General features: G+C 35.3%; 1 protein-coding gene across 1 annotated transcript; it reads right to left on the bottom strand.

Moving 5' to 3' along the window:
• Positions 1–7,461: 7,461 nt before the first annotated feature.
• kmt5aa (lysine methyltransferase 5Aa) lies at positions 7,462–17,956 on the bottom strand. The gene is made up of 7 exons (XM_062434644.1): positions 17,742–17,956; positions 13,612–13,762; positions 11,861–12,149; positions 11,651–11,735; positions 10,535–10,594; positions 9,489–9,679; positions 7,462–7,810 (listed from the first exon to the last, which is right to left on the bottom strand). Exons 1-7 carry the CDS (start codon positions 17,748–17,750, stop codon positions 7,600–7,602), a joined length of 996 nt encoding a protein of 331 aa, XP_062290628.1. The 5' UTR covers positions 17,751–17,956; the 3' UTR covers positions 7,462–7,599.
• Positions 17,957–20,096: the final 2,140 nt, after the last annotated feature.

Raw genomic sequence — 20,096 nt, 5'->3', positions numbered from 1 at the left:
ATAGATACTCAGATAAATACTGTACCAACCTTGTGTACACGTTGCGTTGTGCTTTTATGCATCATTTATATATTTATATATATATATATAAGGCCTCAAATATAATAAGTATTTTGTCAAATTGCACTGCAGAAGAAAAACAGCACATTGTATTAAACACAGTGTAAAATCTTGAAGTTACATTTTAAAAAGTAACATTTAAAATATTCCTCTCAGATTGTGATGAGAAAGACAAAGGGTTTAAAACAGAGTTAATAAAAGCTTAAAGAGTGCAAAGTGTTTGATTTTACATTTATTTTTTTAAAATGCTAAAATGCGATTGGTTTTGCTGCGTCTTGCTTTTTACAGCTTGCCTTCACACGTTTAACATTGGCTGATGTTTTCAGCCCTTTGAGAAAGAAGCAGTGATTATAGCTGCAGTGTGACCGTGTGTATTTTATTTTTAGTAACCTTCGTGTCGTCTTCCCGGGTCAAATTGACCCCGTCTGTTTTGACTGTTCCTTCTTTCCTTTCCTTCCTTCCGTCTGTCCTTCCTCCCTCCCTCCTTCTCTCTTTCTTTCCTTCCTCTCTCTTTCCTCCCTTCTGTCATTCCTTCCTCCCTCCTTCCTTCTTTCCTTCCCTCCTTCCTTCCTTCCTTTCCTTCCTCCTCTCTTTCTTTCCTCCTCCCTTCCTTCTTTCCTCTGTCCTTCTTTCCTTCCTTCCTTCCTTCCTCTTTTCCTTTCTCCGTCCCTCCCTCCTTCCCTCCCTTCCTTTTTTCTTTCCTCCCTCCTTTCATTCCTTTTTCCTTCCTCACTCCCTCCTTTCCTTCCTTCTTCCTCCCTTCCTTCTTTTCTTTCCTCCCTCCTTTCCTTCCTTCTTCCTCCCTTCCATCCTTCCTTCCTTGACTCAAGGACAACAGGAGGGTTAAATAGTAGCAGCACTTTATCTTCATTTACACTCAGCCCTGCGAGGTGGAATAAATGAATGTAAAATGACAAGAACATTATAAAAAACAAGCAGCTTCTCCTGTTTTTATATATATATATTCACAGAAATAAGGACGCTTGTTTTAAATTATACTTGAGGGGTTAAAGGGACAATTTTACGCATGAAGCATTTAAAGGGAAATACCGTAAAAATCTGTTCAAAGTGCAGATGTTGGCTGAAATGTTAGCTCATGGTTTTAAAGTCAGTGTTCATCACCATCGCTCGTGTTTCCCTGATCCTTCCTTCAACCCGATTAAAAGTGGATATTTAAAATAAAACATATATATATATATATACTGGATGGAGAAGTGCTTTATAAAAAATGAGCTGGATTTTACTCAGACGTGTCTCCGTAATAAATCTCTAATGTTTCAGGTGTTTGTCTGTTTTTCTTTTTACCTGCTTTACTCATCATATATAATGCAGAGGTCAGTTTTTTCCCCCAACTATTTTCTTTTATTTAAATGTAGATTTGTATATTTTCTTTTGATTTATAGCAAAGTTTAGGATTGTTAACAGATGGTAAATGTCATAAGTGAGTTATTTTAACACTAGTTTGGCTAAAAAGTGTCATTAAAATTAAAAGTCCAAATAGAAAATGAATGTCGATATAATTCAAAAGATTATTATGGACCCTTCGCTTCATTTGTGGTTAATTTATGTAACCCTGATTTTAATGTTTCACCTGGTTTGGGGGTTAGTATTAAATGTAACACAGTTATATTACAATAATTATGATTTACACTCTGTGTTTATTTTAGATTTAAGTAGATTTATGAAACATTATGCACAGTTTAAAAAAACTTCAGCTTTCATCTGGCGGCCAAATATTTTTGCTGGAGGGGCCCAGATTTGGCCCGCAAGCCTCCATTTGTCCACCATTGATATAATGTAAGATATGTTATAATAGGCAACTGATTTATGTTAAAGTTACAGTGTGAAACTTGTTAAAACAGCACTGATTGTGTTCTTTAAAGTCTACTAAAAACATCTTTTATTCAACAAACTCTTTTAAAGTAAACCATAAATTACCTCAATAACTAATAACTTGGATTAAAAACAAGAAAAATGACAATTGAATGATGCTTGAGTTGCATTGTGGATTTAAAGTGAGAAAAAGGGGAAAAATAATGTGGGGGAGGAAGGAAGGAAGGGAGGAAGGAAGAAGGAAGGAAGGAAGGGAGGAAAGGAAAGAAGGGAGGGAGGCAGGAAAGGAAGGAAGGAAGGACGGAGGAAATAAGGAAGGAAGGAAGGTAGGAGGGAGGGAAGGAGAAAGGAAAAGAGGAAGGAAGGAAAGAAGGACAAAGGAAAGAAGGTAGGGGGGAGGAAAGAAAGGGAGAAGGAGGGAGGGAGGAAGGAAAGGAAAGAGGGAAGGAAAGGAGGAGGGAGGGAGGAAGGAAGGACAGAAGGAAGGAAGAAAGGGGGATGGAGGAAGGAAAGAAGGAAGGGAGGAAAGAGAAAGGAAGGAAAGAAATAGAGAAGGAGGGAGGGAGGAAGGACAGACAGAAGGAAGGGAGGAAAGAAGAAACAGTCAAAACAGACGGGGTCAATTTGACCCGGGAGGACGACACAAAGGGTTAAGGTGAGAAAGGGTCTTTAAAATAAGAACAAATGAGACACACAGTCATGTTACTTGCATATTACATCTTTATTCGTCGATGCCTAAACCCCAGCATTAAGATTTATTCAACGCTACAACAGCAAAGATCTAGTTTTTTTTTTTTTTGTTTGTGTCCTAAAAATGGCCAACAGGTCAGCTTTGCCCCTCAGGTTTTATTATTGCATTAGTTCAACATTTAAAAAGAAAAAAAGAAAATGGAATAAATCGGAAATGTACCACTAAGTTTAAGAAAAGACGAAGAAGTATGAAAACACATCACGCTTGTGTACATAATGCTACTGTTGTTATTATACAGTGGATCTCCTCAAACATACATTTAAGACTGGGCTCTTTATGTTAACACTGATTATACTTTTATTCAATCCAGGAATTCAATAATATATTGAATATTTTGGTAAATTTAAGGACTCGGTTCATGAATGTATATAAAGAGAAGTAATGGGACGAACTACCAGGTCTTTCTCTCTTTCTTTCTTTCTTATACATCTTTTCTTTTTAAATAAACCTGCTACATATAAATAAAAAATATAAAATTTAAAAAGGGGGATCGGAGCACTGTGTTAGTTTAAGGTTTACATCACTGATTTGAAGTCTCTCTCTTTTTTTTCTATGTTTCTTCACTGTCAAATGTCCAATAAAGGCAAAGAACCCCACATAAAATATCTAAATTAAGAAGATTATTTTGACATTTTTTGGAAATCCTCTTACTCCTTTACTTGTAGAGAGTTAGATACAATTCTAAAAAAAGAAAAAACAATTCTACGTTAATTTATAAATCACTTTAAGTCCAATAAATATGAAATTAAAGCCAGGCAAGAAGGAAACAGCTAATATGGCTCTGTCTGAAAGTAGCAAAATCCTCCCTAAACCCCAAAAACTCTCACTTAAATTAACATGTTATAGCTTATTTGTTTGTTTTTAAAGGGAAGTTAAGACGTCCTCTTTTTTCTTGGCTGAGCGGCAGAGTCTCCGCCGGTCACGTGGCGACCTCGGTTTTTTTTGAGCAGATTAAACAAATGAGATACGAGGTGTTTAATTTAATCGGTGAGCTTTTAAAAAAAGGTGCTGGAGAGGTAGATGGTTGTAGCTTCCAGACAGATTAAGGCTGCAGATTTCTTTCAGATTTAGCACGCAAACATGTCAATCTTAATTTAATCTCACCAAGAAAGCAAATAAGAGGATTTCCCAACAAAATGTCAAACTCTCCCTTCTAAAATAACGACACCTAAATCATAATAAAAAAGAAAAGCTTATTAAAAATGTTTTAGATAATACCTGCAATAATACAAACATCACTTTGAATGGAATAAATGTGTTATCCTGCTAGAAACAGTGATAATGCATATCATGTGTCTTTTTTTTAAATTACATTTTTACTTTTTTTGCTACTTCAGAAGAGATTATCGCCTGCACAAATTTTGGATTTATCATGCTTTTTAAAGAACCACTCAGTTCAATCATTGACTGCGCTGAATGAATGATTGAATATATCATTTATATATATTTGTAATCAGTATTAAAGCCTGATGGATATTTTAAACTTGTTTTTACGTTCGTCTGCTGAAGGAGGAAAGTTTGTCTGTCCTTAAATCTCAAGAGTTTGAGTTGAAATTTGAGCTAATCGAGGTTTAATATGCAACTTACACAAGTGTGATGTAGAAACTTGAAGCCTTTAGTACAAAAACACTGATGAAGGGCTTAGAATTTGCATATTTATAAGTTTTAAACTCTTCAATAAGGGAGAAAGATTAGATGTGACTTTGAGAGATTTTTTTGACAGAAACATAAACCTATTTTAAGCTTATTTTATGTCTTAAAACATGTCTGGAGAGTAGATTTTAAGTCTATATTTTATTTATTGTTAACAAATCCAATGAAAACCCCAAAACTAACAACTAATGTATCTACTAACAAGTATTGTGTGTGTATCCAAAGTGTGATATATCTAATCTGTGCAGTAGAGCTCCACTTTTGTCCAAAAAATATTAAAAACACCTCAGTGAGTCTTGATGATGATGATATTCCTTCATCACCATGAACCCAAACACACACCACTAGAGCACCAAATGTGGATTCATCCGCCACCGTCCCACAATTTTTCTTATTTTCTTTTCATTGGCTTTGTTAACAGTCTAGAAAAATATGGAATATTTACAGTTTTATCCTTTAAAACTGATTTTATAGTTATTACATTAGTAATTAATCAAGCCAGAACACTTTAAATAACAATAAAACTCTGTTATTATATATATATATATATATATATACATTATAATGAAGCTACAAGGAGAGCCAGTGTGTGTTTGTGAATCTTTGGGGTTAAATTTGAACTTGTGGCTTTAATTCATGAGAAGAAAAAAGCTACTTAAAAAATAAAGTAAAGTAAAACAAAAACAAAAAATTGACCTGTTGGTAGTTCAACTGTTAAATACTTTACACATCTGGAAACATCTGGTTGTGAACAATGTGGACGTTGTTGTTGTTGTTTTGTGTGAGCGAGGAAGAACAGATGTGTGTGTGTTGATATTCTGCTAAAGATGTGAACAGCAGCAGCAGTAGCAGGAGTGTAAAAAGTTCACCAAACGCATCGTCTCATCGGGTCAAAGGGCGGAGACGCTGATATCACATTAATGAAACAAGCATTTTGGGATACTAGAGGACCCTCTATGATGTTTCCTACCTAATAAAAAGCTCAGCTACGTCTCCTCCAACTACGAGTTCGGTAAGCTCAATGACTTATAATTGATGACTGAAGACACTGACTGATATTACAACTCATTATTAATAGGCTGAAACTGTCTTTTTACTATGTACGTAGTTATTTGGTCGCAGTTTTGTGACTTCTTTTTACACCTTCAATGCAAAATTTGTCAGAGGCTTTTGATTTTTTTTATCCTCTGTCTCTCCTAATGTTATCATTTGGTCAAACACTCACTAGCTTCTTTATTATTAGGTTCACCTGTGCAATCTAATTCAATCTAATAACTACAACTCTGCTTTAAATTCAACATTTAAGAAGTTTATATATTTTCAGTTTTTGTTAACATTGTCAGGAAGGTGATTATTCTACTTTATGTTTATTATTAAGGTCATATAGTGGGGTGATGGTGATGTATTATATTAGATGGTATTCCTAATATTTTGTCCACACCATTAACATACAATGAGAGGGGCAAAATATTAGGAACACCAGTCAATATAATGCACCTTAATACACCACCATCACCAACTATATGACCTCAATAATAAACATAAAGCAGAATTATAAACTTCTTAAATGTTGAATTTAACTTCATATTCATTATTATTTACTGATATCTTTTAAATCAAACTCTCAGTGAAGCTCAGTGAAAAAACATATTTCCCCCCAAAAAATGTCAAATTACTCCTTTAAACTACTCGTGGATTTACAAAAGCAAGCATGTGATATTTACAAAGTGCAGTGAAGTAGTGTCATACACTAAATTTTAAATTTAAATTTTGAAGAGTGAAATGAAAAAAAAAGAGATTTGACAGCTGAAATTAAACAATGACGTAATCATGTAAACCAGTCGAGGTTGAGGAGAAATTCAAGTTTCCTTTAATTTTCAAGTCTATTTATATTAGCTAAAGATATTTTCTTAAACTTTTATATACATTTTTTTTAAACAAACTAAATATAATGTACTGTAGGTATTTGCAAAGATAATTTGGTAACACTTTACAGGCCACATATTTACCATTTATTAGAAATCTGCATATATATTAGTAAATTTTAAGTCTATATTAAGATCTTCATGAAAAATAGTATAAATGAGATGGATGCTGTGACTCTTCAGGCTTTTAGTAAGTCAAACGTATAGAGATTGGCAACACTTAACTTTAAGTCCCTCTTTATATAACATTTATAAGCAGAAAAAGAACATTTAATAAATAGATTATAACACACTGTAATGTGGTTATAAGCAGATATAAAGGACATTTGAAGTGTGTGTTTATGTACAGGATTTGTAAACAATTCTAACTTCTCCCATGAAGAAATGTTATATTATTACAAGTGTTTTAACGGTTTTATCTGCTGTTACAACTACATTATAGTGAGTTATAACCCATTTATTAGATGTTTGTATAGTGAGTATAAATGCTACATTGAGGGAATTAAAAGTGTTGCCTATAACTCAAATATATTATGTATTGTCAATATTAAAAAAATACTATATATGATAAAAACAAAGGATGAAAACAGAAGTAAATTATACACTTGAGAACTTTCTGTATATTCCTATGTAATCCTTTGAGGTTGTGTGTTTAACAGCAGGTTAAACATAAAAGTATAAAATATAATAAAAAGTAAAAATACACTGGTGTCGTTTTTTTTTTCTTCTTTTTTTGGAGAAATAAACTGAATCAAAACCCCCGAAAATGAGTTTGGTAAACTTTCACACTCCTGCTGAACAACGGTAGATTATGAATGTTTTTGATGTTTAAAATTAATAATAATTTGCATCTCTTTGTAGTTCTTGCTGATCCCCAGGGGCTCCGTCCAAAGGGGGGCCATAAATATGAAGTATTGCTAAGGTATCTAACGACTAATTAAGAAAAAAGCAGTATAAAATTGCAGAGCATTAACTACCACCTGCATGCTGTAGAAGCATTGGTCTATAGGTAATACAAAATGTACAAAAGAAATGTGCTGCAAAACAACCAGAATGTTTCATATACATATATAAATAAAAGTACAGCGGTCATCTGACAAGGCAGACGGACCTCAATTGAAATGTGATAAGTACCCTTTTAACCCCCCCCCCCCCCCCCCCCTTTTAACACATAGCCCCCCCCCCCCCCCCCCCCCCCCCCTCTCCCATCCAGCATCCTCAATACTGGAACAAAAAGGGTACACATTCTGTTTCTAAGGCATTTTGTACACTAGCTAATGAGAAACACGAGTGTTACTGTACTGTTTCCCTTTGTTTGTTTTTTTGTTTTTCTTTCTTTTCCTTTTTTGTTTTTTTGTTTTTCAGGTTGGGGGGGGATCACTGTTTGAGCCACGGGTGAGCGGCGATGGACGCTTTACTGCGGTCGCCGTAGTCATAGAGCAACTCCTCGCCCTCGTCGATGTCTCGAGAGGCGACAAGGATGAGGTGCGGGACACTGTTGATGTCGTGGAGTTTGGTTTGGCAGTTTCCGTTTTTACTGTGATTGATCAACCTACCCATTCGCTCCGTCTCTTTAGTGGCGTCCACACTGTTAAAAACACACAGAAACACAACATTTATATCAGTATTTACACTAGAAACTGCTTAACATGCATCTAAAACCAGGCGGGGAGTTCCGGTCCTCTGAAATGATGCCAACGCGGAAGTAACTTAAAACTGCATTCTATCTAAAGGCCACCAGGGAGCGACCATTTTGGTGTCAAAAGGACTTCCGTCTCAATACAAGTCAATGGAGAAATCACCAACTTCTCACTTGATTTCTAACCTCAGTAAACATTTTCAAAATGTGTTTATGGTCTCAATCGCTATTTTAAAGCCTTCTTCAATGCAGTATGATGTTCATTTGTGAAATGTTGGCCTCCCTGATTTTATATTTGATGATAAAGCAGGGTATGCATTAGGGCGTGGCTACGTCGTGATTGACAGGTTGATTGGTTCACAGGTTCAGGAGGGCGCCTCTTGCTCTTCCTGATGCCCATATAAGTAGAATCCGTGTTTTTATTTTTCCCGGCATGCACCTGAAATTTTCAAGATGGCGCTGCTCAGATCTGATACTATTGGCCTCCGAGCAGCAGTCCACAAACCAATGGGTGACGTCACGGATGTTACGTACATTTCTTATATACAGTCTATGTCTAAAACATGATCCTTCTTCCTCAATATAAAGACAGACTTGAAATTGTCAGAGTAGATTTTTTATTGGAGAATTTAAGTTAAGAATATAATGCTCTTGGTCAATGTTGTTGCTCTGGAAACGTGTTTAAATGCATCTTTTTTAATGTGTGACAATTAAATTCATCCATTTATGTTGCTTGTATTTATTGTTGTAACAGTGTTTAAGCTGCTCTCTTGAAAAAACTGATCTGAATCTCAATGGAGACTTTTTTTTAAAACCTTATAAATAAAAGAATAAGAAAGAAAAACTGAATTTAATTTAAGCAGCTTTTATTGTAAAGGAGCCACAAAACAGGAAACACTATTTTTTTCCTCACTTAGCAGTTATTTTAAAAAAGCATCTAGAAACCAAGAGAAGGATCATTTTAGGACTTTTTTTTTTCCACACATAATTATGATTATTTTCAAATATTGTAGCGAGTAACCAAAGAAGGAGCTGAAGATAAGATTATTATTTACTGACTATTTAAAACACTGTAAAATGACACCCAGGCTGCTCTTCTGTTGTTATTTCTGACAAATTAGCAGCTCAAGGAGTGTTTGCCGTTGCATTAAACCACACTGGCTGTTACCATGGTGACCACAGGTGTCACCAAAGCAACCAGGAGCAGATAAATCTTAAAGGACGACAACTTGGAAGGTATGTCACTATCGGCTATATCATGAAAATTGTCCCAAAAAAAAAAAAAAAAAAAGCCAGAAAAGAGCTGCAAACTTTAATTTGATATTTTTACGCCGTTTTCTGTAATTTAATAAGACATTGCTTTAAAACTATGCACATTTTAGGCTATTTGACTTATTAAACTTTAACTTTAAGAGTGATTTTTTTTGGCAATAATATTTGAAAAGTTCCTGTTTTAACAAGAATGAACTGAACTGATAAAAAAAGCCCTAAATCTTTGTTTGCATTCCCATTTTTGGTGAATAATAAACCTCTCTGTGATTTCAGCTGGAGTATACTGTCCAGTAATACATCAGCAGTGTGTTTAAATGTAGAGGTAGTATTAAAACAAAGGGGGGGTTTATCGTACCAGTATGTTTTGCAGAGGTACTGGAAGTAGTACATGTAGCAGCCGGTGGCAGGATTTTGAGCGTATTCGGCCTCCCTCTTTTTGGCGTCGGTGATCTGCAGCAGGTCTCCGTGGTACTCCACCACATACTCGCCTTTGTGGAAACACCGGGTGGCAAACACTGCTCTCCCCTTTCCTTCTATATGCTGCACCTGCAAGTAAATATGAGAGGTTGTAAAAAAACATGGGTTAAAAAAAGGTTAAGTTCGTACATTTTAAAGTGTGTCTTAAAGCAGCAGTCAGGTTTTTCCTCTGTAATCATTCCTCCTGTTCATACTGACTATTAAAAGATCTCCTTTAAATGTGCTTTCAATGTAAAGTGGTGCATTTAAAAGTAGATGATCAGCTTCTATTCAGCTTCAGCAGTCTGAGGGGGGGGGGGGATTATCACTGGCAAAAAGAAGTTGAATGTCACCTTCCAATCTTGCTTTTTTGTTTGGATTTATTGCAAAATAATAAAACTAACAAAAAACCACAGCTGCCATAGACTCACCCAGGTGCATGCTGGTCCTCAATGTGCCTGCCTACTCAAATAACCTCAAGTTCCCACAGTGTTTAACCAATTACCAACAAATAAACCAAAACACTAACTATGTAAACCTGAAAATATGCTAACAAACAAAAAATACTATAAAAAAACTAATCTAAACAAAGCAAACACTTAAGTTAATCAAACAAAGTTACTCATAATTAGTTATTATAATAAAATGTACAACTAAAACTAAACTTTACAAAACAAACAAAAAGCTCCTACAGTCAGTATGAACAGGAGGAACGATTACAGCAAGAACAACAGATTTCAATGTTTATTTAGGCTCCTCACTGTTGTTTTAAGAATTGCCCTTTAAGCCTACTTTGACCAGTCTGCAGGGAGACGTTTCCATGGTAACTACAGTCAAACCTACTGATGTCTGCCTTATGTAAAGTATATGTGTAACGTGTTGTAATGTGCTTTATTGTTGCTTTATGAAACAGGCTGCAGATATTATTATTAGTATTAGAAATACCTCCATTCCTTCTTCTATTCCGTTTGTGATGAGGTCGTCTATCGCCTTCTTTTGTTCACACTGGAGACAAAAAGGAAACATGCAGCAGATTGGATTTCTTTCTCTCTCACACAGACACAAAGTCCTAGGGTCACTTCTACAGAAAATGGCATTTGTCCCCAATTAGCTGGTCTTAGAAGTCTGAACTTTGTCCCCAAAAAAGTATCCTATAACAGACCAAACATCCAAAACATCCACAGCATAAAATAAAACTATGTAAACTTAACATGTGTAGGATCAGAGTAACAGCTCCTCCAATTATACTTTGAATAGCTGACTAAACCAACATGACAAGGCTGCAAATACTGATTAATTTCTGGATTAACGGGTTCATCGTTTGGTCTATAAAATGTCTAAAAAGAGTGAAAAATGACTGTTATAATTTCATAGAGTCAAAGCCCCCAAAATAATCAGTTTACTAATGTATTACAAAGAAATGCATTAAATTATCACATTTAAAAAGCTGAAACTTGCTTATATTCAGCAATTTTATATTTAAAAAATGACAAAAAAGATGATTTGGTTAATTTTCTCTCAATAATCCTTTAATTAGTATTATTTAATTAGACTAGAACATTTCCTTTCTTCATCCCACACTTACATTTTTGAGGTCATTTCCATTTTCTTATGTTTCGCTGCCAATTTATATTTTATTTTGTTATTTTAACATGTTTGAAATAAATAAATAAAGTAAACTAAACTAATTAATGAAGCTCTACAAACTCATTTTGCAAAACTATTGCATAATAACCCACAAATAATATATTATGTATATAATAACTTTACTATAAGTGACACATTATGTGTGTTTAACATATGAATGGTTTAAATATGACAGTATGTAGTCATAAGATTTTCTAGTCAGGGTGGAAAAGCAGCAGAAATACTGGACTTACTTTCCTGCAATTTTTTCCTACTTTGCAACGTTACCCAGTGGACCAGACTGGACCCCTTGGCGGGACGGTTCTGGCCCACGAGCCACATGTTTGACCCCCCTGCTCTATAATATGATAACAATGAAGAACTCCCTCTTTTATAAATGTGTTGTAGCACACAACAGACATTATTTAAACTTACTTTTATCTCCGTTTTACTTTTTCTCGAGCTTCGTCTTATTGGGAAGAAGTCGGTAACTTTTTGGTTTTGGAGGGTTTTCCCTAAACTGTGAAGGAAAAAAACAGAGCGAATAAAACATTAATGTCAACTATATAACACATTATAACACTATCATGATGTTAGATAATTCAATAACATGTAAAAATGGGCCAATAATCAGGACGTGCTTACAATCTGGGTGCAGACTTCTTGTCTTTGACCCTGTTGCGGACTCGACTCCTCTGCTGGCCGTGAGGAGCCCTCCTGTTGTTGGTCTGGTACGCGGTGTGAGACAAGCTGTTGCCGAGCGGCTGGGGGAGTTCGGCGGAGGAGCAGAGGAAGGTCTGAGAGCGGTGGAGCTGCGGAGGTGACGGCTGTTCATCTGACCAGCAGGGTGAACACTGGATGAAGCTGCTCTCCATCTCTGTGAAATCAGACTTGGAGTCTTTCGTTGTAGTGGTGATGCTGTTTGTTCTCCTGCCTGAGAGACAGAAAATGAAGCGTGTGACTTAAAAGAAGGAGTTCACAGTTTTTCATGTGTGTTTTAAATCTACAGTCAGGAGATTAAAGGAACATTAAAGCAGTTTTTTCTTGCTGTAATCATCCCACATACCTTTTTTTTAACCAAAAGTAAGACTGAATGCTCCTGAAAATGTCAAATTGTGTAACCACAAAAGAATGATAAATATTATATATTTTATCCACTTACAGTGTATCTAAGTGGACTTATACTAATAATTACTTCATTTTAAAAAATTCATTTTAATCACTTTTTGTCATTTTTAAAATACTCATATATTCTATTTTACTGGGAAATACGTCACATTACAGCAGCTAAAATATGCTCCAACTTCTGTTTTACTGTCACTTTAAAGGATGAGTCTGTTTTTTAAATCAACAGTCAGGAGCCTAAATGATCATTAAACCTGTTTTTCTTGCTGTAACCAAGAATATTTCAGTCTGGTATGGAAACTGCTCCGCTGCTGACTAAAAGGCTCTGCACAGGGCGGTCAAATCAGCCCAGAGGAACACGAGTAAAGCTTTCCTGCATCATGAAGGACGCCACCCACCTAGCAAATGGCCTGTTTGCCCTCCTCCCCCTCAGGCAGAAGGCTGCGCAGCATCAAAGTCAGGACAACAAGGCTTAACAGCTTCTTTCCAGACGCTGTGAGGCTGCTAAACTCTCTACTTCACTAACTGAACCTCAGTTAACAGCCACAGCTATGGACATATGCTGCTGTATCGAGTTACTGTATTTTAATAGTTAACCTTATATAGGAGGTTGTTTTGTTTATTGATCACTGTCACTTTATCATGCTGCATTCTGTTCATGTGAAAGCATGTTTTGAATGACAATAAAATGAACCTTGAACTTTGAAATGAGTCAAATCTTCATCTTCTATGTTTCGACGTTACAGTGTTTTTAGTACCAAAGTCTTTTTGTTACTATACTTCCACCAAAACTCAACAGGGAAACACTAAGAGGGAATTTGATGTTAAAAAGACTGTAAATGTGTCAGATATCACTGACTAACTCAGACTGCTGAAGCTGAATAGAAGCTTCACATAAACTTTTAAATGTGCATTTTTTGCACTAAATTACCTTTATGAACCCATCCTTTTTAAGACTTAACAAGATGAACTATAACGTTTCTCAAATCAATACTTTAAACTTACAGAAATGTCAAATTTCCGTCACACTTTCTACATCATTCTTCACTGTTTGAAGTTTGGCTGCTGCTCTTTTAACAGCGCCACTAACTGTTAATCTTAATAAACCAACTTCAAACACTCACAAAGCTGCTGTGAATGGAAACGCCTCCTCTTTTCAAATTTGCACTACATTTGGATTTACACCCTGTTAATGACTTGTTTACTCTGCTGTGGATTATTTACACACAACACAGACTGTGCAGAGCTGCAGCAGACACACACACACGTACCTTCTCCCGGCCTCAGAGCTTCATTTTTCTGGGAGAAGACCGGAGAGCACCTGTCGTCCTGCGTCAATTTGATTGTCTTTTCATCGTGAACAGGTGATATGGACTTGGTGCGGCTTAAGACTGTGACTGAGTGGCTGTTGTATACGATTTCCTGTGAAGGCAGAGAGAAAAAATTTTAAATACTGAAGGCATGTTGGTAGAGCTGCACGCTTGAATTCTCTATGAAATAAAGTCAGAGCGACAGAACATTGTGACACAAGAAACTTTAGAAAAAAAACACAAGAAAAATATGTAAATTAAATAAATTAAGAAATAAAAAATGATGAATCCTCTGCAGCACTACTCAAGAGTCATTCACATGCCCGCTTCACTTCACACACACATTGTTTTAAAGCAGAGAGAAACGGTTTGATTATTCATGATTTTATAGCATAACTTTACAAACTCAGAAGACATATTTATTGTTGCTTTACACAGACTTTGTTTTAATAAGTGGGTCTCCATTTTGTGTGTGCGTAGTCTATGAATAAAATACATTATCATTATTAGTAGTAGTCTTTTTTATTTCATTCTTTTTATTATTTTTGGTTTGCACTTTTTCTTCACTTACAACACAAAAAAAAAATTAGGAATAGTAGTTGTTATTGGTAGTAGTTGTAGTAGCAGTAGTGGTGGTAGTAGTAGTAGTATTAATCAGTAGCAGTAATCAGTAGTAGTAGTAGTAGCAGTCGTAGTAGTAGTATTAGTATTAGTACTAGTAGTAGTAGCAGTAGTAGAAGTAGTAGCAGTCGTAGTAGTAGTATTAGTACTAGTAGTAGTAGTAGAAGTAGTAGCAGTCGTAGTAGTAGTATTAGTATTAGTACTAGTAGTAGCAGTAGAAGTAGTAGTAGTATTAGTACTAGTAGAAGTAGTAGCAGTCGTAGTAGTAGTATTAGTATTAGTACTAGTAGTAGCAGTAGAAGTAGTAGTAGTATTAGTACTAGTAGAAGTAGTAGCAGTCGTAGTAGTAGTATTAGTAGTAGTAGTAGTAGTTGTAGTAGCAGTAGCAGTAGCAGTAGAAGTAGTAATAGTAGAAGTAGAAGTAGTAGCAGTCGTAGTAGCAGTCGTAGTAGTAGTAGTTGTAGTAGCAGTAGTAATATTAGTAGCAGTATTGGTAGTAGTAGCAGTAGAAATTAGTAGCAGTATTGGTAGTAGTAGCAGTAGAAGTAGTAGCAGTCGTTTCAAAGTCAAACTTTAGAGTTTTCTCTGTTATGAGGAAGGAAACACATTCAACACCAGTATTGAGTAACACTGAATGACAACACATCTCTTGCTGCAATATTTTGAACAAAACAATAAGAAATATTCAGTTTACTGTCATATCTGATGAAGAAAAACTGCAAATCCTCATGTTGGAGACACTTGAACCAGACAGTGTTTCACCTTTATGATGAACAAACTACTAAGATGATTAATCAATTAATAAAATAGTGTCTATTAATACAGAATAATATAATATACTGAGATTTCTCCTTCAGCTTTTGGGTTCCTTTCAGTTTTTCATGAGTGTTAGAGAAGCCACAGCTGACCTGAAGCATGTATTGGTTATCAGAGATAAAATTAAAGATGTGTTAAATAAATATATTCAAGTATTTTCTGTCTTTATCTCACTGCTGCTCATGTGTTTGGGTTTTATCTTTGACATTTATATGAACATTATGCTTCGTTACTGATGTCCACAATTTAATCAACCTTTAACCACAGACTGTAAAGTGATGAATGTGGGTTTCTTCGGGCGCAGAGCTTTAAATTTAGAAATGTAAAATTAGATCAAACACTTCTGATCAAAATAACCTTAAAAATAGTTTCAGGCTAGTTTCATTTCACACAGCACAACACTGGTCTAATAAAATCTTTTTCATAATCTCTGTCAGACTGTTACAATATTTATTTTATGTATTAAATATAAGAGTGGAGACAGAGACATGTGGACTTCAGTCATTCATTTGCAGATTAACTTTCATTCTATAAAATCAACTAATGGTTGTAGCTTTACTTGTCTAATTAACAGTCCAAAACGTCAAGATAGTCAATTCACTGTTACATATGATAAAGAAAACAGCAAATATTAACATTAGAGAGGCTTAAATCAAAGAACATTTGGCATTTTGCTTTAATAATGACTCAAAATGAATAATTAATCATCTAAATGGTTGGTGAATCATTTTATGTTGATCAATTAATGGTTATAGGTCTACTTCTATGTTCTTCTTTTGTCTTTCTAACAGTCCAAAACCTCAAGATATTTAATTAAGACTATCATAGACAACAAAGACACACTGAAAATAATCACATTTAAGATGCTAACATCAAAGAATATTTGGCATTTTTACTTAAATAACGACTCAAAGTGAATAATTAAATCATCTAAATGGTTGGTGAAACATTGTCTGTCAATTAATTAATGGTTGTAAGCCTACTTCAATCACCTGACAACAAAGAAACACAGCAAATTGTCACATTAAAGCGGCTGAAACCAAAGAATATTTAGCATTTTTTGCTTAAATTATGACTCAAAATGAGGCTTCCTCTCAGTTTAACTTCCCTAAATGAATAAAGGTTATTTCTTATTTTATTTCATTGATGCTGAAACTGAAGAACATTTGGCATTCTTGCTTGAGTAATAAATCAAAATGAATAAATTAATTATCTAAATGGTCGATGATTCATTGTCTTTAATTAAGTAGTATTTTTTTAAATTAACAAACAGTAAATATGCACATTTGAGAAGCTGGCAGCAAAGAATTTTTGGCATTTTTGTTAATCGACTTAAAAAACGCATATAAACAAAAAATCTTAGTTAATAACTCAATGTACTTGAACTCCCAAATGAAACCCATGTTTCGGTCGTGACTGTGCATGTTTCGGTAGTCACATGTCACTTTGTCCCTTTTCTTCCCTACAAAAACAACCATGTCACAACCCGAAATTTCACCATATGTTTCGGTAGTGACGTCAAAATTGGGGACAGCACAATTGCTGAATTACAAATTAAATGTAAAATATATGTATTTTTTTGGACTTTACTTTCAAATATATCAAAAAGATCTACTGAGAAACAACACATGGAAAAATTGGCAAAAATGATTTCAGTATCATTTTCACTTAGTGAGGGTTAGTGTTGGGCACAGCCATCTCGCAATAGAAAGTACACTAACAATGATGTTTTTATATATATTAAACTTACTGTTATGGGGTTTCAATAGATATTAGCAGGATCTTTGTTAACATCTAAGATTTATTAACTTGAAAGCTTTTTAAATTGTTTTTTTTGTTGGGGGACAGCAGTTTGCACCAATTCAGTAGAATGGTGCAAGTTTGCACCAATTCAGTAGAATGACCCATAAATATATATATATAAATATATATATATATATATATATATATATATATATATATATATATATATATATATATATATATATATATATATATATATATATATATATATATATATATATCTTTCACAGTCATGTGGGAGGGGCTGATGTGGGGAGGAGACCACGCTGGATCCACACCCACATCTTTAAAACACACACACACACACACACACACACACACACACACACACACACACACACACACACACACACACACACACACAATCTTCAGTCCCTTTAACACACACACACACGCACACACAATCTTCAGTCCCTTTAACACACACACACACACACACACACACACACACACAGGCCCATTGACTCCACATCCACAGTCTGAATCCAATACAACACACATACACACCCCTCTTTTAAACTTTTAAACCCTGCTTTAGAAACATTAATCCATCTGTTTTGACCACTAATGTCAGTAAACACAGTTATTATGTCTCCATGCAGCAGCAGCAGCAGCACATGCATGCATCCTCCATCACTAGCTACATGTTAGCTGCAGACACTCTGCCAAACAAGGAGGCTCTCATTTCATTTCAAGCCACTGTCACCAAACTACAACCAAAAAACAAGACTAAAAAGCAACACTAACATATATGACACACCCTCACATAAAGAAGAGTCTTGGTTTGTCTTTAAAAAAGGGAGTAATAACCCACTTTAAAGCTAAGTTAACCCCCCTGGTGTTGAACTTACCCCGTTCATGTCCGACTTGTTTTCGTGGCTCTTCTCTTCACTCTCCTTCTTTTTAAGGGGGGTTTAAAATGTTTGGTTTTTTAAAATGAAGTATCCAGCCAGTTCAGAGTTAAACTCCCCTTCCCTGTCCTGCAGACACCGAGGCTCCTTCCACGGCGGTTGTGAGCCCGTCTGTTGTGTTTTTAAAGTGCCAGCAGCTCAACCACAGCTCCGCTCCGCCATTTTTCAGCATGTAAATGGAGAGGAGAGGTGAAGCGATGTCGCCCCCTGCAGGCCGCCAGAGGAACTGCATGGGGTTAAAGGACAGGTGCATAGTTTTAAAAGAGTCATAAAACATTATCAGGCGTCCATATGAACAGTAAAACAGGTTTTTCATTGCTGTAACCATTCCTCCTGTTCATACTGACTGATTAAAAGATCTCCTTCAAATGTGCTTTCAATGGAAACAGTCATTTAAAAGTAGATGATCAGCTTCTATTCAGCTTCAGCAGTCTGAGTTAGTCATATCATGTGATATCTGACACATTTACAGTCTTTTTAGCATCAAATTCCCTCTTAGTGTTTCCCTGTTGAGCTGTGGTGGAAGTATAGTAACAAAAAGAGGGACTTTGGCACTAAAAACACTGTAACGTTGAAACATAGAAGACTTGATTTGACTCATTTGGACGGCTGAAGCTTCATATTAGCTTTAGATAAACTTTTAAATAAAACATTTTTGCACAGAAGGAGGACTGTGGGTTTAGTCCTCCATCACTTCCATTGTAAGTGCATTATGAAGGGATCTTCTAATGGTCAGTATGAACAGGAGGAATGATTACAGCAAGAAAAACAGGTTTTAATGTTCATTTGTTCTCAGGACTGTTGTTTTAAGACTTGAAAACTGTGAACCTGCCCTTTAAATCTATTTTGACCTGGACCAGGCCAGTCTTACGGGAGTTGTTTCCATGGTAACTATGGTCAAACTTATCTAAGTATGAATTATGTACAATACGTATAACATGTTTCCTTAGAAAGTGTTTCCCTGTTGAGCTGTGGTGGAAGTATAGTAACAAAAAGAGGGACTTTGGCACTAAAAACACTGTAACGTTGAAACATAGAAGACTTGATTTGACTCATATTAGCTTCAGATCAACTTTTAAATACTTTTTAAATACATTATGAACAGGGGGAATGATTACAGCAAGAAAAGCTTTGTCTGTGTCCTTACTATTGACTTAGGAAAGACTAGAAAAATAATTGCTAGGGTCTGTCTTAAAACAATATTTGACAAAGATAATTAGTGTTGTTGTGACTATTTCCTGTTTTTCTGTTTTATGCATGACAGTAAACTGAATATCTTTGGATGTTTGACTGTTAATCAGACAAAACAGTACATTTGCAGAGGTTGTATTGAGCTTTAAGAAAGTATTACAGGCTTTTCTCTTCTTTTTTTGTCTATTGGCAATGAAAATCCTGTTATTTGACTCGTCAATGAATTAACTAATTGTTGCAGATCTGTTTAAAATCTGGTTATAACTTCTCTCTTTCCTTTCCAAACTGACCAGGAGGAATCCTATAGATACAAAATGATGCAGAAATTATGCTTCAGTTAAATTTTGCAGGGTTAAATATTAAACGTCCAACTTAAACATCGTCTGTTTCTCTCTCACTCACACTTTTGTGCTAGTGACTTTTGGTTCCTTGGCTGATAGAGACACTCACTGTGCATATAGCAACTGTAGCTTCAGGAACTTCACATGACTCACATGACTTCTTAGCTACTATTTAACAGAAGGCATGTCGGACACCCAGAAATAAAGTAGGAGATTGTCTTGTTTGATAAGACTATTTGAGCTGTATCACACCTTACATCAACATGGGTGTAGGGGGATGTATTGCAGTGAAATTAAGGTTTGTGGAGATAAAGGAGTAACTTAAATGGAGCAAAATACAGATAAATCCTGGAGAAAAATCTGCTGCAATCTGCAAGATAACAGCAACTTGGGAGATATATTTTCCAACAAGACATCAGACTCCAAAAACTAAAGCCAAAGCTGCAGAAGAATAACTCTGAAACAATGATTTTACATCCTGCAGAAGCCAAATAATGGTCCAATCTAGTCCAGAATCAGTGGCAGGAAACTGCTGTTAGCTCACTGTTATTTTAAGGCTTGACAGAGTTGGATCAGTTTTCGCCCATAAGAAAAAGAAAGAACTGCAGTGTTCATAAATGCAGAGTGGAGACCTATCCACACACAGCAGACTTAAGGTTTTTATAGGTTCATTTTTTGCCCCCATGTTGACAAAAGTAATTCTGTTGATCAATTTAATAAAAAACAACTTAATTAAATCCACTGCAACATAAAAAGTAGTTTT

The sequence above is a fragment of the Scomber scombrus genome, chromosome 15, assembly GCF_963691925.1.
Source record: "Scomber scombrus chromosome 15, fScoSco1.1, whole genome shotgun sequence".
Classification (NCBI taxonomy): Eukaryota; Metazoa; Chordata; class Actinopteri; order Scombriformes; family Scombridae; genus Scomber; species Scomber scombrus.
Note: the sequence above shows the minus strand (reverse complement) of the source record. Positions and strands in the feature narration are given on the sequence as shown.